At 30.3% G+C, this 22,642-nt stretch overlaps 3 protein-coding genes across 7 annotated transcripts; 2 read left to right on the top strand and 1 right to left on the bottom strand.

Moving 5' to 3' along the window:
* Positions 1-751: 751 nt before the first annotated feature.
* Positions 752-3,521, top strand: LOC110635309 (calcineurin B-like protein 10). 3 transcript variants are annotated; one of them, XM_021784594.2, is made up of 9 exons: positions 753-909; positions 993-1,164; positions 1,273-1,355; positions 1,656-1,715; positions 2,198-2,306; positions 2,394-2,446; positions 2,594-2,674; positions 2,767-2,879; positions 3,097-3,521. In XM_021784594.2, the coding sequence occupies exons 1-9, from the start codon at positions 886-888 to the stop codon at positions 3,149-3,151; spliced, it is 750 nt and encodes a 249-aa protein (XP_021640286.1). In that variant the 5' UTR covers positions 753-885; the 3' UTR covers positions 3,152-3,521. The 3 variants fall into 3 exon arrangements, 2 of the variants coding, with proteins under 2 accessions (XP_021640285.1, XP_021640286.1); XR_002491138.2 differs by lacking the exon at positions 3,097-3,521 and having other exon boundaries at positions 752-909; positions 2,394-2,465; positions 2,767-2,834; XM_021784593.2 differs by having other exon boundaries at positions 752-909; positions 2,198-2,446.
* Positions 3,522-14,517: 10,996 nt separating this feature from the next.
* Positions 14,518-16,675, top strand: LOC110645330 (uncharacterized). The gene is made up of 6 exons (XM_021798450.2): positions 14,518-14,699; positions 15,260-15,330; positions 15,417-15,457; positions 15,566-16,072; positions 16,149-16,239; positions 16,421-16,675. Exons 1-6 carry the CDS (start codon positions 14,558-14,560, stop codon positions 16,505-16,507), a joined length of 939 nt encoding a protein of 312 aa, XP_021654142.2. The 5' UTR covers positions 14,518-14,557; the 3' UTR covers positions 16,508-16,675.
* Positions 16,676-17,503: 828 nt separating this feature from the next.
* Positions 17,504-20,913, bottom strand: LOC110645331 (protein REVERSION-TO-ETHYLENE SENSITIVITY1). Of its 3 annotated transcripts, XM_058129852.1 has the most exons (4): positions 20,648-20,909; positions 18,523-18,899; positions 17,689-18,010; positions 17,504-17,610 (listed from the first exon to the last, which is right to left on the bottom strand). In XM_058129852.1, exons 2-4 carry the CDS (start codon positions 18,829-18,831, stop codon positions 17,576-17,578), a joined length of 666 nt encoding a protein of 221 aa, XP_057985835.1. In that variant the 5' UTR covers positions 18,832-18,899; positions 20,648-20,909; the 3' UTR covers positions 17,504-17,575. The 3 variants fall into 3 exon arrangements, with proteins under 3 accessions (XP_057985835.1, XP_021654143.1, XP_021654144.1); XM_021798451.2 differs by having other exon boundaries at positions 17,504-18,010; positions 20,648-20,913; XM_021798452.2 differs by having other exon boundaries at positions 17,504-17,998; positions 20,648-20,910.
* Between the last annotated feature and the right edge of the window lie 1,729 nt (positions 20,914-22,642).

Genomic DNA, 22,642 nt, shown 5'->3' with positions numbered 1-22,642 from the left:
TGTGTAAGAGTAAACCAAGTAGTTACTGCATTAATAATACTAATGCCGCGAATGTCACCTTCAACCGAAAGAAAATGTGCTAATAATGAAGGATTAGATAAAAGCTGAGAAAAAAGAATATGATCAGATGCTGGTTACGAAATAAAACTTTCCATTTTCTTTTTATTTATTTGTCTTCTGCGTCTTACATTATAATGTTAACATAGTGCAATGGCACAATTCTCTCAAATTCAATTTAATTTTTGAATAAAATTTTTTATATATTTTTAATATTTTAACTAATTTTATCAAAATTAAAAGCATTGAATAACATTGTAAGTACACAAATAGGTTTCTTTTATCAACAAGCCTTATAATTTTAATAATAAATTTTATAAAAAAAAATTATGCTAAATAAATATAAGTTATATTTAATAAAGAGAATCTCTATTTCCATAACTATACTTGATAAGGTTACAATCAATTTAATTAATAAAATCTATATGGACCAATTTATTCTTCCCATAATTATTATTTTTGTTAATTTAATTAACATACTATGTTTGTAGCCTATCACTTTTTATTATAAATTATTTAATTATAAATTATGGAAGGAATAAATTAGTCTGTATAAATTTTATTAATTAGATTGATTGTGACTTATAATTTTATATGTGAAAATATGTTCCCTTAATAAAATTATAAATTATAGTTTTCGTGCATTAAATAAACTCCAATATAATATATATATATATATATATATATACATAAATCCATTAGAAAAATAGACTTTTTTCTTTTTATATACTATCTGGACTCCGATTTAATATGAATCTTTGATCCATGTGGCATTCCTAAAAGAAACTCGCACCAATTGCCTCTCATGATTGGTCATTGCAGGCCGCCATGAATTTCTCCAGCAATTCTTCTGTATATTCGCTGCTTTTTTTTTTCTTTTTGTGTATGTGTTTTTGCTATTCAGCTCTTAAGCCTTGTATTTTTGGAATGGGCAGAGATCCAGCTCCTTGACTATTGGAGAGCGAATTTGCGCTGCGCTTTTGCCATTTGCGGCTTTAATCGAGGTTTTGATTTTCGCTGTGTCTAATTGCTTCGAGTTAAGGCCACGGATTAAGAGAATCCGTTACCGCTTCACTGATCTAGTTGGCCTTGCCCGTGAATCTCGGTGTAAATCTCTGTCTCTCTCAAACTTCTTTCTCTCCTTGCCTTTCACTTCTCTGTGCCTTTGGTATTGAAATGGCCCTTTTTGTGTCGGTTTTATTGGCGACGTTGCAGTTACCGTCAACGAAGTGGAGGCGTTGTATGAGCTCTATAAGAAGTTGAGTAGTTCCATAATCGACGATGGATTGATTCATAAGGTATTTTTTTTATTTTTTTTCTTTTTTTGGAAAAAAAAATTGTAGGTAATTTCAATTTCTTGGATAGCCATGATTTTAACTGGTTGCTGCATTTTTTTTTTTTAATTTGTTTTTCTGGTGTTGATCTGGGAATTAATGGCGATTTTGATCTGGATTCGGCTAATGATCCAAAAAAATTCAAAAACAAGACTATCTTAATTGATTTTGTATGCAACCGTGGTTTTTGTTGCGTACTTGAAAGGATTCTTGGTTTGTCCCGTGATCTGTTTAACTAATTTAGTTTTGTTCGTAACCTTGCAGGAAGAACTTCAGTTAGCAATCTTCCAAACGCCTCATGGCGAGAATCTCTTCCTAGACCGGGTAATGAAATGGAACTTGTTTCATGTTCACTTTCAAAGATTGTAAACATTGCATTGCTTCAATTGATTGCTTGTTGGGATCGCTATATGGTAGAAGTGGTACAGAAAATTGTAGTAGCATTTGCTAAATTATGATCGTCTATGGTAAATTGAAGCTTGGTTTCAACTTAGTGAGAAAAATGAAGTGTGCAATTGATTTTGTTAGAGCTGTAGGATGTATAACTGGCCAAATCCTGTGATGAAATTTAATTGAAATGGGAAAAGATCCTTTAAACAGAAATTCAAAGAGTGAGCCCATTATTGGAAACAGTCTTTGTTGCTTAGGTATTACTGGATCATAGTGGTTCAAGTGTATCATCATTAAATAAATTTTAGATCATTAGAAAAAATGTGGTGGATTCCAAACATTAGATCACTGCTTTTTTCCTATTATTGTTGTCTTTTATATATCTAACTGGTCTGTTGTTTTTCTTCGTTTTAAAGGTTTTTGATCTTTTTGATGAAAAGCGAAATGGCGTAATTGAGTTTGAGGAATTTGTCCATGCACTTAGTGTTTTCCATCCCTGTGCCCCTTTGGAAGAAAAAATAGATTGTAAGAGTTTGCTGACAAGCTTTTGTTTTATTCTGCTAAAATTCGGTTATAGTCATATTTCATCTCTGTGTTTTTTATTCTCTGCAGTTGCATTTAGGCTGTATGATTTGAAACAAACTGGATATATAGACCGAGAAGAAGTGAGTACACTATTGACTAGTAAGAAAAGCAATTTTATGTTCTCAGAGTTTACAGATAGTTCATGCTAAGGCGTTTAGCTATCTGGCGTTCTTCTATTAAAAAAAAAAAAAAAGGAAAAATGCTATCTGGCCTTCTATTGATTTCAGGTTAGGCAAATGGTGGTTGCCATTTTGATGGAATCCAATGTTAATTTGGATGATGAACTTCTCGATGATATCATAGACAAGGCAAGTATCAGTCGGACCTTTTTTTTTCCCTTAATAGTACGTCACCCATCTTCTGGGGCACTTGAAACTCAGTACCTCCAATCTTCATTCAGACATTTGCTGAAGTTGATGCTGACAAGGATGGTAAAATCGGTAAAGATGATTGGAAAGTATTTGTGTTAAAAAATCCATCTCTATTGAAGAATATGACTCTTCCTTATTTGAAGTAAGTGGCTTTGTAAATTCTTAATTTTATCCAATCGCATCTATGCTGCCAATTTCACCTCTAAATTAACCTACACCCTATTTGTCTACAATTTAACTCAACTCAGCTTTTATCCCAAAATTTTGAGGTCGACTACATGAATTCGCTGTCTTCACTCTCTGTACCCTATTTGTCTATTGGAACTTAAAAATCTATCATTAACATGATTATCCTCCAGGGACATAACCACTGTATTTCCAAGTTTTATTTTTAACACGGAGGTTGAAGACTGAATCTGAAGCTTTCCCTGGCATTTTCCAAGCAAGTTATTACAGGATTCAGTTACACAGCTAACTGATTTGTGCCGTAAATTATGGAGTTCTGCGGAGACAGAAGGCATTGTTTGCACAAGCAAGACTAGAGTGGTGGCATCACAAGATCATTCTTGCCAATTATAGCGCCATGGCATTTCATTTTTTTATGGAACAATATGGCACCTATATTGCACAGATTTTGTTATGGTTTTGCTATTATTGCCTCGAATTGTGCATTGGTAAATGACTGCATCCTTCAAGGGTAAATAAATAATTTCAATGTTCATTTGGATATATGAATTTCTAAATTTGATATTAATTACAATTTTTAAGACTGTTGGCTGGGTCAGAGCCTCTTTCCGTCTTGAAAAAGGTGACTCGTGTGGAGCACCGAGCACCAGTTCAAAGCATCAAATTCGATAATTATTCAGAATAGCAGTCGGTTGTCTTTTGTCATTGAAAAACAGAGATATATTGGGCCCCTTCGGATTAAACTGGTCTTAATTAATGGCGTTGATTATTTAGTATTACATGAAATTTTGGCAGCATTCATGTGAATATTGGAGGTTGGTAATTAATTAAGAAAGACAAATCAAACATGAACACACACAGACCATCATTATCTAATACTTAACGCTGAGTCATCACTCATTGAATCATTAGGCTGGAAATGAATGGCCTGTAACTGTCCTTTTTTTTTTTTAATGTCTAACATTGTGAGAAGTAATTACTTATTAGGAATAATTGCACGTGTAATTATCTCTTAATAGTGATAAATTACGTAGTATATTTGTTATATTAAAAAATAATATATTTAATATTTTTAAAAAATAATTATTTTTTAAATTTAAAAATATGTGAATTACAATTTATTAATGAGAGTACACATAAACTAAAAGTATAAATTATCCCCAATATTATATATGATTTCAGAAAGTTTGATTTAAGAGAGAACTATCTCCTATTATGAACTCATAAAAATTAGGAGAAAAGCTACCAATTAGCAAGACAAGGAGGAAAATATTCTTCAAATCTCATAGGAAAACTTGTCTTTGCTGCCCTTGGTCTTAGTTCTATTCTCTATTCAATTTTCTCTTCTTGGAATGGAAGGGCTTTCTTCGCCAACTGCTAGGCCATTCAAATTTTCTTATCAACTATTAACTTGAAATAGCAACCGACGCGTGTTTTTCTTTTTTTTTTTTTTAACAGATTTTAAAACGTTGATGTGACCTGAATCACCATTGTACGCAACTACGCATCTGAATAGAAAAATGTCACGCATATTTGAGTCTCAATTTTAGGGTCAATTAAATACAATATATATATATATATATATATATATATTTTTTTTTTTTTTAATTTATTGTATCCAAAATTTATTAGAATTTCTCATTTTAATCCAAAACTTAGTCATGTGTGAGACACACCCCTATGAAGCATGTGAATGATTGTGAATAAAAAGTGAAATTATTATTCTATTTGGTTTAATTTTGTAATAAATTTATTTATAAATAAATTTATATTTAATATATTTTATATTAAATATAAATTAAAATATTTTATAAAAATTATCATAATTTTAATTAAGAATATATCTTATTTCTGTCTGATATGTATATATTAATTAATTTTTATAAAAAAATAAAAATATATATAATTTTAAATTTACTTATAAATTCTATCAAATTTTAATAAAATTTTATTTAATTATAATAAATTTTATAAAATAAATTATTAAAAATTTTAAATCAATTTTCGTTGAAATAAAATTTTAAATTTATAAATAATTTTCATAAACTTTAATAAGATTTATTCATATCAATTACTATCTATAGTAAATAACTTTTTTATATATAAAATTTGCTTTCTTATCTATTCCTTTTCTTTCTTGCATTTTATCCAAATATGAATGACATGCATTTCTTGTGATTTAGGTTCGTCGTTTTATAAAAATTATCTTTTTAGAAAATATTTTTCTCGTATTTTTAAGTATTTAGAATATTTTAAAAAAATAAGTTGATAAAAAATATTTTTTAATAAAAAATAATTAAAAAAATAAATAATTTTTTTTAAAAATAATTTTTTTAAAATGTAAAAATATTTGTACATGTATAATATAAATATATACTATTAATTTTATATTGTAATCAAACTATAAATATATTTTTATAAAAAAATATTTTTTCAAAAACATATTTTTTATATATAAATTATTTTTTATAAAACAAATAAAATCTTTTTTTATATATAGAAAATATTTTCTAAAAAATATTTTTCTTGAAAATATTTTTCAAACTAATATGTTTTCTTGATAGTTTTTTTTAGTGTAACACCCCAAAATTTTTAATTTTATTATTTTATGAGTATTATTGATATTTTAATTTTATTTAAATTTTCAGAAATTATTTGAGATTTTTTCGGATTTTAAAAATCGGATTCGATTTTCCGAAAATACAAACTTTGATGATTTTTAAAAATTTATTTAAAGACCACGTGGTAAAACTAAAAATATATTTGGAGTCTATAAATTTTTTTGAGTTTTCTAGAATTTTTTCAGAATTTTTGGATCTCATTTTTTGTCCCAAGGTAGAGTAAAAATTTAAAATTTTGTATCCTAAATCTAACCGGCTGAATCGAACTTGACCGGATCGGACCGATCGAATCGAACCGATCTTCTTCTTTATCTTCCTTCTCCCCACTCGCGTCCGACCTCCCTCCCCTTCTCTCCCTTTTTCTCTCTCCTCCCTCCTCCCCTTGCCACGCCGCCGCCACCCCAGCTCGCCGGCGCGCCGCCCCATCCCTCCCCCACGGCCAGCCGACGCCCCCTTTACTCGTGCGCGACTTTTCATCTTCCCGGCCGAAATCCGGCCACCAATCGGACCGGGTATTGTATCTAAACTCATTTACTCGTCGAGAGCTTTCCATAGACACCAAGAACACCGAAATCCATCGAGCGGTTTGTCCAATTTTTGCCCGGGAAGTCTTAGCCCATTTCGACTTTCGGGCTAAATTTATCACAAACCGTAAACCCCACGAGAAAACCGAGAGTACCAGAGCGCTCCACTCGTTGAGAGCTTCGCGGGGATATAAATTTCAAAATTTTTCGATACCGTTTTTTGGTGGGTCCCACGGAACTTCGCAGTGTTTTTTCGAGCATTAAATGAGCTTAGAAAATTCTGAAAAATTTATGTACTAACCCCCGTATTGTGGGCTTCGTGTAGATATCCTCAATTCACGGAGATTCGACAGTTGTCCGGGTCTGTGAATTTCCGGTCAGACAGACTCGCTACCTGAAAAGTCTCCGAACTGAATCGAGGTTTTGGCTACCCCGCCCATTGTCAGACGTCCCGAGGGCGTCCCCGAAGTCGGAATCGGCAAAGGTAAACCCGAACCTTGCTTTTTCGTAATTTTCTAGTGCTTAAATAGGATTAAAAATCCATAAAATATTCGTGGTAGCTTAGAAAATTATGATTCTTTTTGCAATAGCCTAGTAATATTGCTAAGGACCGTGGGGCAAAGTTTTAGAATTTTTAGAGCTTATTTGGGTAGTTTTTGCAAAAATGATCAATTATAAGGACTAAATTGAAATTTTACATATTGTGATGAATGACTGTTTGGATGGGCCCAGGAGGGGTTGTGTGATGTGATTGAATTGTGGATATATGAGTTGTGAATATAGAAGTGTGTTTTGAGCCCTTTTGCAGGTTGGGTAGGTCCTAGGTATAGGGGAGACTCTGTCGGATTTTCGGCACGACTTAGGACGTATTTGGTCTTTTTATGATTTGTATTGAGTCAATTGTGTTAAATAATTGTAATGTAATTGTCAGGTGAGCCGGGACAGCCTTCTTCCTCCGCCCAGCCGCCACAGTGATCGTTGTCAAGTCTGTGAGTAAAATATTAATTTTAATTGTAATTTCCCTATTATTATATGTTCAAGCATGTCCATGCATCACTTATATGTATGTATCTATGTAGATAAACTCTAGGCACGTTTTATGTTGCATTCATAACTGTTAAAGTGCCATGGATATTGTTGTGGTAATTTGGAGCAGTGTGCGTGCGTTGGCATGCGTGTGATGTGGCGTGGACTATGGATAGGACGGGTAGACACGGCTTGAGTTCTTCGCTGGGACCCCGATTTGGTTTATTAAGCGAAAGTCCAGCTTGAGTTCTTCGCTGGCACCAGGTTGGATTTAAGAGAGCTGTATAGGGGATCAGCTCTCATATATTATGATTGATATTACTGGGTGTGTGAGTGCTCCAAATTACCTTTTTGCTGTTATGATGTGAATTTGTTGCTGTTGTTGCATTTCACTCTACATAATGCATTAGTTTTAGATAGTTATAGAGATTATGGTTAAAATTGATATTTTACTCTCTGAGTCGAACGCTCACTCCTGTTCAATATTTTTTCAGACTACAGGAGGATTTTATTGTGGTTAACCTGCTTTTCTCCTTCGCAGATTGTTTATCAATATTTGTGTAATTTTATTTACTCCTAGAATTTTCGCATGTGTTAGAAATATTAATTGATTTGGGTCTATAATATAAACTATTATGTGGACCTGTAAAATTACTATATGCATGTTTGATGGACTGGATGACCCCATTTATCTTTATGTTGATATGAGTATGTGGAGGGTGAGCTGAGCTCCCCAATTGATGATATATTTTGTTTACATGTCGGTGAGTCAAAAACTTCCCGTTGAAAGGTCCACCTTATGGCCGGACTCCGTCAGGTTGATTTCTTGATATTGGGCCCAAATGGGCCTTAGAGTTGGATTAATGAATAATTAGGCTTACTACGGGCCTCGGGGGCTTTAGGCTGGCTCAGGTCCTAGTGTCGGTCCGGCCCATAGGTTGGGTTGTGACATTTAGATTTTTAAAACTTCAAAACTTCTATTTTCTCAATCCACCGAATAGAGTGTTGGAAAAGTTTTGATATATTATATATTATTTATCGCTAATGATAAACCTTCACTCTAATTTAGAAGTCCCGAACTAACGGTAAACTCCTTATTAAGGTGTTCTTTATTGGGATAATTTAACGACATTGGACTTAATTTCATTTATTATCACTCAATTTTGAGAGTTATTTTATTATTGTCTCTTAATTTTAATTCATTTCATAAAAATTCTCAAACTTCAATTTAATACCACTTGAATCTCAAACTGATTTGAATATATTTAAGTGGATTGAAGGTAATAAAAAATAATTTAAAATCTGATTGGTCAAAAAATAAAAAAAATAAAATAATAAAGTTATTAGTAATGTTTCAATCACAATTAGAGAGACTAATCTTTTTATGAGATAAAAATATTTTTTTATTGTATTTAATCTACTTAAGTATGTCTAAATCAATTGAGGGATGTTGGGTGATATTAAATTAAAATTTAAGTATTTTTATGATATAAAATAAAATTGAAGATAATGATGAAATAACCTTAAAAATGAAGGACAATAACTAAAATAAGCCAAGCTTAATGTCATACTTATTCCAAGTCAACCTTTGCGGCTGATGTTGGGCCTATTTAGTTTAGCTATTCGATATAACTGATAACTGTTACTGTTAATTGATAATAAATGACTAGTAACTGATGATAGCTGATTTATATTAAGTGTTTGATATGACTGTTGATATTTAAAATGACTAATAAGAGTATATATTATATAAGTTATTTTAATCATTGAAATAAATATAAAATTATAAATGTATTATATTATGCTATTTATTATATAATTAAAATAAATATATAATTATCAATTTATTATATATTATTTATTTTGTTATTAAATGTAACACCCCCGTTTGCATAGCCTGGTAGATTTCACTGTTCCGGTGACCGGTGTCGGTCCGGACAATTAAGGAGATTAGAGCCACACTTAAGACAACTTGAGAAGCCATAAACACAAATAATTAGTAATGTTTAATTAGTTAACTATAAATAAGAAAAACAGAACATAAGAAGTTAAACGAGCCGAGAGTCACAGCGATGAGTGACCTCCTCGGGAACGACTACGAAGTCATTTTAAACTCAAATTTTGAACCGTAAAAAGTGACGCTGCTGTCCTTAAGACCCTTATGGACACAGTGAAAAAGAGAAAATCATGAAAAAGAACTGTTAAGCCAGTCAAATAATTAGGTCAGGGAGCCAGAAGAAATATTGAATTATTTGCAAACCGGGATGAACCGGCGAGGGGCAATTTGGTCAATTGACCCCGAGAGCTGACTCCTGACCTAACTGTCAAATAAAATCAAAGAAAAGAAAATTTTGGAATCGAGAATTAAATTAAAGAACTAATAGAAAAATAGAAAAAAAAAGAGAGGAAAATCAAAAAGCAAAAAGGTGATGACATCATGCATGACATCATGCATGATGCCATAAAAGGAATTAATTAAATATTTATTAAATTAAGTTTTTGTGGTCTTCCATAAGCAAAATAGATAAAAGAAAAGAAAAAAAAAATTTGATTACTTCATTCCCGTCACTCCTTCTCCCTCATTTCTCTCATTTCCCTTTCCACCATTAACACCCATCTCAAGCTTTCAAAAGCTTGATTTTATTTTATAAACTCCCTAACTCCTTTAAGTAAGTCTTGTTCTTAGACTTTGACAAGCATCTTGACAACAAAAAGAGGAGGAAAGAAAGAAGATTTGAAGAGGGAGAAATTCAACAAAAGAGGTTAGTGGTTAGTTTTTAATATTATGTTTAAATTCATAATTAAGTAGTTGAATTACACTAGAAATTGTGGAAAAATGAAATGAAATAAATTGTTGAAGGACCAAACCTAAATTTTAGTCAACTAGGGTTTGAGGATGTGTATGCATGAACTTGGTGAATTTAAAGGTGTATGTGAGCTTATCGGTGTTGAATGATTAGCATTAAAACCATTAAGTATGATTAATTACAATAATTAAGTGAATTAGGGTTTGGAGGCCTAGGGTTTGAGGTAAATTTTGGAGAAATGCATAAATGATATCTTTGACCAATTGTGAACTGAAAAATGGTCAATAATGACCAAAAGAGATGTGTGGGAATTGTTGGAATGAAAACCAAATTCGTAGGTCCAATGGTCATGCTGCTGGCAGCATGACCAAACCCACTTTGAAGGACCAAAACTCAAATATTACAAGTCCAATTGATATGCCACCAATTGGAGATGAAAATAGACATAAAATGACATAATTTTCATTAAGGAACCATGCCCAAAAACTGATCAAAACTGGGTGAACCAATTGAACAAAGTGAAATAAGAGCAGGCTGCCACTGCATCAAACTGACTAAATGAACAGTAACTGTTCATTTGGTCATAACTCGAGCTAGGAAGGTCAAAATGACCTGAAATTTTACCAAAAATTAGATAAGATATAGATCTAAAATTTTCATGAAGAACACCAACCCAAATTATACCATTAACCCATTCAAATTGTTGAGCAAAGTTGAGTTACTGTACCTGCGATTCTGCAGAATTCCATTTGAGCAGTAATGTTTGAAGGGCTATAACTCTCTCTAGGAAACTCGGATTTAGGCGATTCTTGAATCGATGGAAACCTAAGACATAGTAGAACATTTCATGTGAAGAAAGTTAGGCCAAATTATGAATTTAACTTGATCAAATTACTGAATAAAGTTGGACCAAAAATCTGCCAGAACCAAAATCTCAGTATGAACAGCGCACGTGAATAGTAATCTTATTTTGGCTATAACTTGAGCTATAAAACTCTAATTGGGGTGATCCAAAAATGAGAATACACTTAAGACAATAATAAACATTTTCTATGAAGGAAGTTTTGCCAAATTCCAACAGTAAAAGGCCAATGGAATAGTGCAACTTAGAACTCCAAAACCGAAAATTGGCAATTTTGCCAAAATGACCTAAGCTTTGAGAAAAAGACCAAAACCAACAAGTTTAATGACCAAAATGTGGTATGTGGGTGAAGTTGGAGTTCCCATACCTATTAAGCCTTAGAAAGTCAATTATTTGACTTGAATAGTGCAGTGAATAGTAACCCGAAACACAAAATTTCAAGAACGTCGAAATTAGCACGTTAGAGCTAGGTATAAGTGAAGTTAAATTTATTTTTGGATTTATGTTAAATTATGGTACTGAAACACTATAAAATTATGTGTTTCAGTGGAAAAGAATACCGGGACAGAACCAGAGGAGTCGAGTTAAGACCAAAATGAGACTCATTTGAGGTTTATGCACAACATCTTCATGCTTTAAAATTCATTGATAAAGTGAACGAAATATGTATTTTACTTGTGATTTGGAATTGTTAAAAGTTTATTTGTGACATTATTTATGATGTTTTGATTAAACTGTGAAAGTTATTGTGTATATTTAAAATAGCAATGTTTAGCAAATTGTTAAGATAAGTTTTGAAACCACAGTGTCATGACCATATATTTGAACACCTCACTAGCACGACTAGTGGGGGTAATTAGTTTCGAATTTTGATTCCTTCTCTGGAGAAGTGTTGAGGTGTGCCAGTAGAAGAGGATGTGAATGGATATCCATATATTTGAGCTAGCTAGCCTTGTGATATGATTTCTCTTTAGCCTCTGGCTATTGAGATTCTATTTGTTTCGAATGGCATGATCTAACTGTGGGTTTTATGAAATGTGTTTTGATACTTTGAAATGAACTTGGTTTGCATTAAAATATCATAATTCATGTTTTGTGTTTAATGCTCATGTTTAGTCAAAATTTTGAATAAATGTGATTTTATTTTTGCATAAAGATTATTTTAGTATGTTGTGTACCACTGAGTCCTAGTACTCAGCGATAGCTTCTATCATTGCAGATACAGAGATTAGAAGAGCAGTGATGAGTCTTTGAGGTGTGAGGAGCTATCATCTTGAAGTCTTCGGGTATAATTTATACCCTGCCTGTAAATATTTATTTTGATGTATGTATTGCATATAAAGGTATGGACATGTAAATGGGTCTTGAGTAGCTTGTACAAAATTTGTATGAAGTTTGTAATAAAATTTAGTTTGTATTTCTTTTGATGTGAATTTTGTAAGGATGTATATAAATTGTTTTGTCTCAAATGAAATGATTGTGGAATTGTTGAAATTGATAGAGTTTGATTGTGAAATTGAAGTTGTGGTTGAGAAAAATTTTTAGAAGTGCTTTTTACATGTATTTGAAAAACGGTTTTCTCAAAATACAGAGGAAACTCTGTCAAAATTTTTATAAAATTTGCGGAAAAATAAAATGGGCTAAAATTTCCAACTAGCTTTCAACTTAATTACATGTTTTAAATATTTATTAGAAATGCTCACCACTTATCAAAAAGAAGAAAATTGTTTTAAAATCCCTTGTAGGGTACTTAATGAGTTATCGGTAGGTGAAGTTCGGTAGTTCATTAAGTATTCTACGGGATCATGTTATGCCTTACAGAGGGGTAAGGTGTGACATTAAAATAAGAAAATAAATAAATTTCTTTAAAAAATTAAATAATTTAAAATATATAGTAATAAAATAAGAAAATAATTATTATTATTGATAAAGAAAAAATCTTATGATCTTAAGCTTTTAGATGTAAAAAATTTATTTTTTTTTATAATAAATAAGTATTTTATATTATTAATAAAAAATATTTTAATAAAGTTACAATGCGTTAATTAAAGTATTAAGATTGTAAATTAAAAAAAAAGAAGCAAGTAACATTAATAATATTGATTTTTGAGTTATATGAAAAAGAATAATATGGTCTAAATAAAAAAATTAAATTAAATTAATTACCAGCAAATGAAGAATAGCGCTGATACAATCTGCAATTAATAGCTATTATATTAATTTTTTATCAATTATCAACTCAATTTTTTAAATTTATTAAATATTTTAATTCACCTATTTAAATATCTATTAATTACCAGTTATATTCAAAAGGTGAATAAAATACCTTATGCACATGCAGTCAATGGTATTGATTTCAGCTTTCGACCAGAAATTATTTTTTTCTCCTTTTAATTTCAAGAAGTCCATGATTTATTAGGAATAAAAACAAAAGGAATTGAAAAAAAAAATAGTAAAAATAATTATAATTGTAATTATAATTAATATACTTAATTGAGATTTTTTATAAAGATTTTTAAAAAAATAATTATGTTAAATTTTAATATTAAAATACATCTTTTTTACATAATAAAATTATTTTTTTAATATTTATATTTTAATAAAGTATCATTTTCCATAAATCATCTAAATAAAATGAAATTAAAAAGTCAAAAACCTAGTTTGGCCCTTTAAAATAAGGATCAATAGTCATATAAGTATTTACAATATTTCAGAATCTAAATAAGTCATTTAAATTATAAAAAAATATTAAATTTTTTATTATTTTAGAGACAAATAATTTTTTTAACTTTTAAAAATAGATAAAAAAAATTAAACTATAATTTACTGTAAATATAAATCCAATCCAATACTATGCACGAAGATCTTTTAGTGTAACTAATTTTCATTAATAATTTTGTATATTTAATTTATAATATTTTGACAAATATTTATTGTATACTTATTAATATGCTCTAGGATGTAACAAATATCCATCGGAATATTATAAATCAGATACATAAAATTATTGATGAGGACCTATTCATTAAGAGATATTCATGGACAGCCTTACTTAAATTTATATTAGAATCAAATTATAATTTAGCTTTTTATATATTTTTAAAAAATTAAAGGTTTATTTGTCTCTAACCACTTATTTTTTCTTTTAATTTGAAAATTTTATTTTTTAAAAAAAAAGTTGAAGAATTTAATTGAAATTTAAAATACTTTAAAAATTTGTATGACTATTAGGCAAAAAGCTCGTATTTTAAGTATTAAAATAAACTTTTTATAAAAAGTAACATAATAAAAGGTAAGATAAAATTTGTTAACAGGTAAAGGGCCTACTTAAGCTAAAAATATAAGTCAATAGTCATTTAAGATTTTAAAATATTTTAAAATTTAAACGAGCCTTTTAAATTTAAAAAAAATAATAAGTTTTAAAATTTTAAAAATAAATAAATAAATTTTTTGTTATTTTTGAAATAAATAAATATTTTAATTTTTAAATAAAAAATATTAAATTATAATTTATATCTACCATAAATTCAGTGTATGAAGATCTTATTGTTCAAAAAAAACTTTTGTGTATTAGATCTATTTTTATCTGATTTTAAAGTTAAAGGCGTTATTTTAAAAAAAAAAATTATTTGATCTAATTTTTTTAAAATTTAAAAAATTTATTTATTTTTTTTAATTAAAAATTTAATTATATATGCACTTTAAATATTTAATTGCTATTTAACAAAATTTTAACAAACATTTTGCTTCTCTCTCTCTCTCCTTCGCTTTGCGTGTAAAACCCAGAATTAGCAATGGCGGACAAGCCAAGCAGAGCTCTGGTGTTGTACGGCGATGGATTGGCCCAATTCGTTGATCCATCCCACACCCATATCCACTCCCTCGCATCTAAAGCTGCCTGCGGCTTCTTGAGCCTTCCCAATGCCCCTCCCTCAGGTTTCATTTAATCTCTGTTTATTCTTTTAATTCCTTCTGCAGTGCACCCAATAAATTTCCGCAAGCTTATGCTCTTTTTTTTTTTTAATAATTTTTTTAATATGGTAGTCGTATTGGGTACTAGCTTCACCATTTTAGAATATGATTACTGCTCACGTCTAGATAGAATGGTTTAATAGTAGTTTCAGAATCTTCTGCTCTTGATTGTGATGTTAGGGATTCTCGTAGCTTGTCCATTGTTGATTCGTAAAATTAAGCTTCTATGGGTTCTTAGTAATTTTGCAATTGCGTTGGTGAAATGTAGTAATGTTTATTCAATTTCCATCACAATTTTGGTGTATATATATCTAATTTTCCAGCTTTGTTTTTGAATTCAATTATGCTCATGTGCATTGATGTACGTAATCCAATCCTATATTTATTACTCAAAAGCTGTATTTATTCTGTTGAATATGAACTAGTATCATAATTTGATATAATTGATGCTTGCACTGGATTTTTAAAGTTGTTCCGTCTCTCATGTTTATGGTTACTGGGACTTACTTGGAATTAGATTGCAGAAAGCGAGGATGAGAGGATAGTAAGGGAGTTTGCAAATCTGCTGGATGCATGTGAAGCTTATCAAGACATGGTAGGATGTCTAAATATTTTTGGGAATCAGAAAGTGCCTTCTATTTATAAATTTTACTGATAGTTATTGTTCTTGATTTTGTTAAGAGTTTTGAGAAGAGTACATTGATGCCAACCATTTCTCAGAGGTATTGGCCGTCTCATTTTTATTTTTAAGTTACTGTAAGAGATAGAAAATGTAAATTTTAATATACATCTGATAACTTCAATTGGCATGCTTTATAATCTCACTTCAGGTTCATGGGAATGAAGGCTGCTGTTGTCACAAATAGTCCTTACCTGAAATCCTTTGGCAGCAAGATCGGCTTCAATGTGTTGCAATTCAGTGATTTAAATGGAAATGATGGTTCACTTTTTGGAACATCAGTTGATCTTGTGACCTCTGAGTTACTAAAGTTGCTTGGATTTCAAGAGGGGCAGACAATAGAAACAAGCCAATTTGATTTTGTACTTGTGCACATAGGGGCTGGTGAAAGAGTGAATAGTGAGAGAGGCAGCGATGTTATAAGTGACACAGAATATATAAATGCTCTGGTTGGTGGTGTAATGAACACAGCACAACCTGGTTCAGAAATTGGTTCCCGGCTGCACTTGTCTCTTGTGATGAGCTACGGAAATTACGGAGAGATGGGTACCAATTTATCAATTCTGGCTTCTAAAGATGAAATGAACTCTGACCTTTCCATGCTTCTCCCTCGTCAAAGTTACACAATGAAAGGAGAAAAACCACGGACTGATGTTAGGTAAGACAACAAAAATATGGTAGATTGTGACACTACTTTCCAATTCATATGGATACATCTAACTTGTGTTCAACAGGCACCACTGTCCAATGTTAATTGCTCAGTGGCAGTATGCTGTGACCCGCATGGATATGGCAGAGACATTTTCTTTTAAAGACTTTAAAAAGGTACAATTTTGACTCAGATCTCATATGAAGCTCTTGTAATCAATTTATTAACTTTTTTTTGTCCTAGTTGAAATTTAAATCAAACTCTTCTGAGTCCCAATCAAATGTCTCAACATATTACTTACAGGGTTCCAATGGCTGTGGATGCTTGTTCCCATTTATGTTTTCTTTTTCTTTGCAGCATGGTGGAAATGGCGTAATACCAGCTGACAGATTTATGCACGAGGTTGCATTTAAGCTTTGGAAGGCCCCAAAATATGGAGCGTAAGCAAGGTTTCCTCGAAGCTTAGTCATTTATAAAACTGATTGCTAAGTGACATTGTTTCTTTATAAGAATTTTCCCGTGTAATTCCAAAATTTTCACATGTATTGAAGTTATTTAATAATCGATTTACCAAAAATAAATGATTTAATAGTTTCTTTATCTTATCTCAAATTTCTTTATTATAATATTAATATAAATTATTCAAAAATCTTGAGTTATATTTCATCTATGTGTTTTTATTTTTATTATAATGAGGGCATCTTTAAGACTTTTGAAATTTAAGCATTAATTTTATTGAAATTAAGTAATGCTATATTTACTTATTATAATTTTCATAAATATGCCAGCAATTCATAAGCTAAACACTAAATTTTTTATTTGAATTGTACATATTTTAGGGTAATTTGAATTTAGTCCTTATGAAAGCAGGACAGGTTAACCTGTACGAGGGATCTTGCCTCAATTTTATGAGCTTCTGTAATCCTTTACAATGCTATTCTTTATCTTGAGCAAATCTCAATTAACAGTTGCACATCCATTCAACACAAACGCAAGTATCCGAATGCTAGTGGGTATTTTGCAGTTATCATCTCAAAAGTCTCTGCTCTGTAATATGATGCTTATCTTCACAATCGAACAGAGTTCTGCTGTTTTCATGGAGTCCAAATCAATATGCATATTCTTGGTTAGAGATAACAACTGCTGTGATGCTTGTTAAATTATGCCCGGCCTGATTCTTTTTGCAGCAAGATTAAGCAATACACAACAGAGTGTCTCAACTACGTGTTCACAAAGGAAAAACAGATAGGTACAAATTCAAAACCGATCAAATTCAAGAATTTCAGAATTCACACGCCATCCAGTAACAATGCCAAGTAAAAAAACTTCTCGGTTTCATTTTAAAACAACTGTATAATCAGTTCAGTTTCATGATGCTGGGTAAAGATTAAAGATTTCATGATCCTATAACTCTCACTCGTATTTAGGTATTATGAACACTTCTAAAACAAGCGAGACTATCGATTCAGCTTTCTTCTCAAAAACAAACCTTTGACATTAGTTACAAAAGTTCTAGCACTCTAACAGGTTTTTCATGCAGTAAGTACCTGTGAGAAACCACACCATGAGAAGGAAGGAGAATGAAAATAGCCCAATTAGAAAGGGCCAGCCAACAAAAACAATACCCAGGCAGAGAACCACTGTGAAAGGAAAGAATGATCTGATTATTGACTTCCAGTTGATCCAATGTCCCTTGAACAGTATAAGAGCCGCCACATTTATCATGTTCCAACCCATTGAACCACGATAACAGAGTCGATTCAGGCAGTTGGCAACAAATGAATGAGAGTTACATGTAAAAAGGTTGTAGGTTTTATGCTCAAAGTGACACACGCTTGACTGAAGAGCATCATCCCATGTGATTGCAGCCCCATACTCGGTGTGCATATAGCCATGCTTGCATGTGTGCCCAGCTAGGTTTGGGGGAAAGCAACACTGGATTAACAACTCAAATACCAGAACAAATTTGTCAATAGAACAACAGAAGTATCTCTTTCATGAAGCAATGATGGGAAAATTATCAAATACTCCTGAAGCACTAAAAATCAATGCTCCGTACACTCACAAAAAATCAGTTATCCTTGAAGGCGCTATGAAATTGTGAGTGAAGGTACGTGTACTGGCAGCACCTAATAATTTCTCACAATGATGACAGTAACATACTAAATAAATTCATGATTCCAAATGAGTTGCCATCTTGTTTTGGAAATGCGGTGGCTTTCCCAACATCAAGATATGACTAAGAAGAAAACAAAAATCACCACACTGAGTAAATCTAATTCATCTTTTTGTATTATTCCACAAATGTAGTGATTTTATAAGCATGAAAATTGAGTCTTATCATTTGCATGAAATCACCCTTAATAAATGATTCTTATACTAATAGAAGGAGAGAGAGAGAGAGAGAGAGAGAGAGAGAGCACAACTAGGTGACTTAGGAAGCACTCATGTATCTATACCTGATTTCTATCAAGTTGAAGACATCTAGCCGCTGGACCAAAAGCCAAATTATCAATATTCACAAAACTAGATCCTGCAAAGTCTAAGATAGTTCCATCCTCCCTGCAAATGCCAACATGTCCAATGAAAGGTGCCAACCATGAGACAACTGGAAGTGGAGTCCAAACTAGACAACACGGAAACTTGGCTTTATTTGGATCAATTTCATCTAGTGGCCACAACTCATGCTGAAATCCTGATGTAGAACTCATATGCTCAATATCAGAAGCTCCTTGTACATCCATAACAGAAAATCTTCCGCGTTGCATGTGGATTTCAGCACCTTTCTATGGTGAAACATAAAATATGTCAAGCTACACCCTCAGACATAATGTACCTGTTACAATACAATCAAGTGGATCAATTATCATGTCACCAAGATGACAACCATGTTCAAAAAGGAAAAAACAGCAGCAGCTGCTCTTCTCAAAACTTGAAAAAAAAAAGGCATACACAGAAGATTCTTACTGATTTTTGAATAACTATTAATAAAGCATCATTAAACAGAATATAAAGCACATTATATCTTTTGATTTCATCTTCAGTCCTATGATCAATTCCATTCCTATTGGTAAACATGGTAAAAGAGTCTACACATTAGATCAAGATCCCTTGTATAAACACGGCACATTGTCACGCAAATAACTGGTAAAGTTCAGAATTTTAACTCATTTTCTGATATTGATCTTCAAGTCCATCGCTCGCACACATTTCAAAAACCAACCATTGCTCTTTATCGCATCAGTTTCTTTTAAGTTCAAAATATATACATTGTTGGTTCATTTATTGATAGACCAAGTTTTCATAAACTAAATTGGTAATAATATAATTCTCAAAAGATTTTCTTCGTTCCAATTTTGGTAACTCTCCTTTGTGGTAAAATCAATGTGAATATCTTGAACAACTGGACCTACATGTAAGTAGGGATTTTCCCTCATTTCTTTTTCTTCTTCTTCTTCAAAAAGTTTCGCGAAGGAAGAAAGAGGGCAAAGCATTTGAATTCAAGACCTCCTATTTAAGCAGAGATGCAGTAACAAACTACCTTAATGACTCAGTGGCAGGGATGTTATAAGTGGTAAGACTATTTACTAATAGTTGAGGATTTTGGAATTATCAGCGAACAGAAAGCAACCAACTTGGCAACTTATCACTGAAAAGAAACAAAAGAACAAATACAAAACATCAACAGTGATTGCCAGAAGCATTCAGTTTTGCATGCCCAATCAAAATTTTTCTGGTTCAACCAACTCCTTTTAATTTTTATGTACCCATTAGCATCCAGACGCATTAGTCCAATCAGGAAAATCTTTTAAAGTCCACCTTGTTTACATGACGCCACCATATGTAATACTAATGCAAAATCCTGTAGTCATTATAACATTTACAAAACTGGAAACGGGGCTCCACAGACATTAGTAATGCAAAATCCCCATCTGTAATCATGGTCAAACAAAGATTTCACATTTTGTGAAACCCAATAAAACACTGTCGATCTTATAGCTAGCTATATTTGTTTTAGCTGGAGAATAAATTGACTGACAGAAGTTCCCCATTTGACTCATTGCAAGACCAATTTCCAGCTTTTAAAAAATAATCGTTTACAAAAGGAGAAATATTATAGCTTAAACAAAGAATTTAATCTTGCCAGGTTTCAAATTTTCCCAGAGCAACAGTTACTAATGAAAAAAAAAAACACCTATGCAAAAATAGAACTTCTAAAGATGGGATTCTAATGCTATTTTATAGATGATTTTCAGGTACCTAAAGATAAACCCAACAAATCAGACAACTTTTATTTACAAAACTTTCAAATTAACCACCGAATGCTCTTGCCTGAAAGACCACATATCGACCCACAACAGAAAAGACAGACAAAAGGGTCTTCAAATTAAAATTGTGAAACTTACTCGACCAGTTTCTATGCAACCAAACAGAACCCAGAAGAGTTCTCCACCCTCAAAAGAGAAATAAACCAAGCAAAAAAAGAGAAAAGAATCTGAATCCTCCTATAATGCATATACAATCATCATCATCAGGAGAAGAAGAAGAAGAAGAAAATGAAAATAAATGAAAAATGATACTAACCGGTAAAAAGAGGCGGCGAAGAGGCAAAATAAATTAAACAGGCTTGTATAAAATCAGCAAAGAAACCTTAGAGAAAAGAAAGTGTGAAAAAGAAGAAGAAACGTTTCTTTTCTTCTGGTAATTGTTGAGACTGTTGCTGAAGGCTGCTGTGTTCATGGTGTATAGAGAAGCACAGAAGGAGGCTAAAGACCTATTTAATGACAGGTTAGATTGAAAAAAATAATAAAGAATAAAAATTCTAAAAATGGGAAATAATAAAAAATTAAAATTGGTGAGATTGTATTTGGAAGAGGAAAAGGAAGGAAAAAAGGAGATGATAGAAAAAGGAGAGATGCATGAACCTTTCCTGATTTTCGCCTCCTCGTGGGGCCCTCTGCAAGCCACCGTCTTTTTTTTTTCTTATTATTTTTTTTAAGAGATTAAGAGGATGTTTAATTTAGATATTATCTTTAATTTTTAATTTAAAATTTATTTTTTAATTTATAAATTAATTTAAAAATAAATAATTAATTATTTAATTAAATTATTTAAAAAATTAAATTTAAATATTTTATTAAAATATATTTAAAAATAATTTAATTTATTAAAATAATTAAAAGAATATATAGTTAAGTTTTATATTATTAAAATCAATATAAAACAATAAATATATACATTATATAATTTATGATTTATAATTTATTTTAAGTAATTTTTTATTAATAATTTATTATTTATAAGTAATTTTAATTAATTTATAAATTAAATTAAATATTTTTATTTGAATAAAAATTTTTTAAATAAAAATAATCTCATTTTTTAATTCATTAAATAAATAATAAAAAATTTATTCAATTACATCCTGCAATTGCAGGAGCATGAAAACTTAAATTTAAATTTTTTAATTAAATAATATATTTTTTAATCAAAAATTAAAAAATAAAAATTGATCATGAGCTAGAAAAATAATATATCACCGTATCTTTTGTCGTTTGTAGTATGCATTGATTTTCCTTTATTAATAAAAAAAATTTAATTTATTGTATTAAAAAAGTAAATTTTATTTCATTAATGCTGAAAGATATTTCAAAAACCATTCAAAATGGTGACTTTTTGTCCATCAGTCTGCAATCTTTAGTAAAAATTATTATTTTAAATATTGTTAAAAAATAATTTAAAATGCAATTTTATTTTTTTTTTATAATTAAAGCATATTAATTTAATTTTTACTTAATTTTAATATTCTCAAATTATAATACATTTAAAAAATTGTTATTTTAAGAGTATTTAAGAAATTATTATTTTAAGAGTATTTAAAAAATTAAAATTAAGGGACAAAAATAAAACATGAAATAAAATTTAGAGATAAACTACTAATTAAAACATCAAAATCAAATCATATAATTTTAAACAAATTAAATGGTATTATTATCCAATTCAATTATATTATACACAGATGGAATTATAATATCATATAATCAATTAAAATATATATATATATATATATTAAATTTTAATAAAAATATATCAATAACAATAATTAAATTTTAATCCTGAAAATTTTAATTTATATTCATGTTAAGAATAAAAAAAATATATAAAAATTACAAGTCTAAATTCTTTTTCCAAGCCCTCTTGGGCCTCTTCCATTTTCTAGAACAAAATTCCCTCCAGATTCAAGATTTGCCACCTATACAAAATCTTCCATCATAAAAAAAATTCTAAAATTAATAATAATAAATAAGAAAAATACACATTTTCTGTAGATGTGTGATTAATTTATTTATATAGCCATTTTATTAAAAAAATCCAAACAAATGGATCTATGAACTGTTTATTCATATTCTATACTAATAGTAGATAAACAAAAAGCTGAGACAACTCACATTTAAGAATTTTTTTTATAAAGTGGACAAATAATGCAACACAAAATCCAAAGATTTCTTTTGTGGAAACTGTGGTAAGATTTTATTAGATGATGGGCACATAGATCCAGACACATAATTTAAGGGATTT

This window comes from Hevea brasiliensis, chromosome 11 (genome assembly GCF_030052815.1).
Source record: "Hevea brasiliensis isolate MT/VB/25A 57/8 chromosome 11, ASM3005281v1, whole genome shotgun sequence".
NCBI classification, from domain to species: Eukaryota; Viridiplantae; Streptophyta; class Magnoliopsida; order Malpighiales; family Euphorbiaceae; genus Hevea; species Hevea brasiliensis.
Note: the sequence above shows the minus strand (reverse complement) of the source record. Positions and strands in the feature narration are given on the sequence as shown.

What these genes read in the sequence shown, in the direction of transcription:
- LOC110635309 (XM_021784593.2), top strand. Translation starts at nt 886, where the DNA reads ATGAATTTCTCCAGCAATTCTTCT. An exon ending in CCTTGCCCGTGAATCTCGGT is followed by an intron (nt 1,165 to 1,272) that starts GTAAATCTCTGT and finishes GCGACGTTGCAG; the next exon opens with TTACCGTCAACGAAGTGGAG. An exon ending in ATGACTCTTCCTTATTTGAA is followed by an intron (nt 2,880 to 3,096) that starts GTAAGTGGCTTT and finishes ATTATCCTCCAG; the next exon opens with GGACATAACCACTGTATTTC.
- LOC110645330 (XM_021798450.2), top strand. Translation starts at nt 14,558, where the DNA reads ATGGCGGACAAGCCAAGCAGAGCTCTGGTGTTGTACGGCGATGGATTG. An exon ending in AAACCACGGACTGATGTTAG is followed by an intron (nt 16,073 to 16,148) that starts GTAAGACAACAA and finishes TGTGTTCAACAG; the next exon opens with GCACCACTGTCCAATGTTAA. An exon ending in CTTTTAAAGACTTTAAAAAG is followed by an intron (nt 16,240 to 16,420) that starts GTACAATTTTGA and finishes TTTTCTTTGCAG; the next exon opens with CATGGTGGAAATGGCGTAAT.
- LOC110645331 (XM_021798451.2), bottom strand. Translation starts at nt 18,831, where the DNA reads ATGCAACGCGGAAGATTTTCTGTTATGGATGTACAAGGAGCTTCTGAT. An exon ending in TTCAACTTGATAGAAATCAG is followed by an intron (nt 18,011 to 18,522) that starts GTATAGATACAT and finishes CTGGTATTTGAG; the next exon opens with TTGTTAATCCAGTGTTGCTT.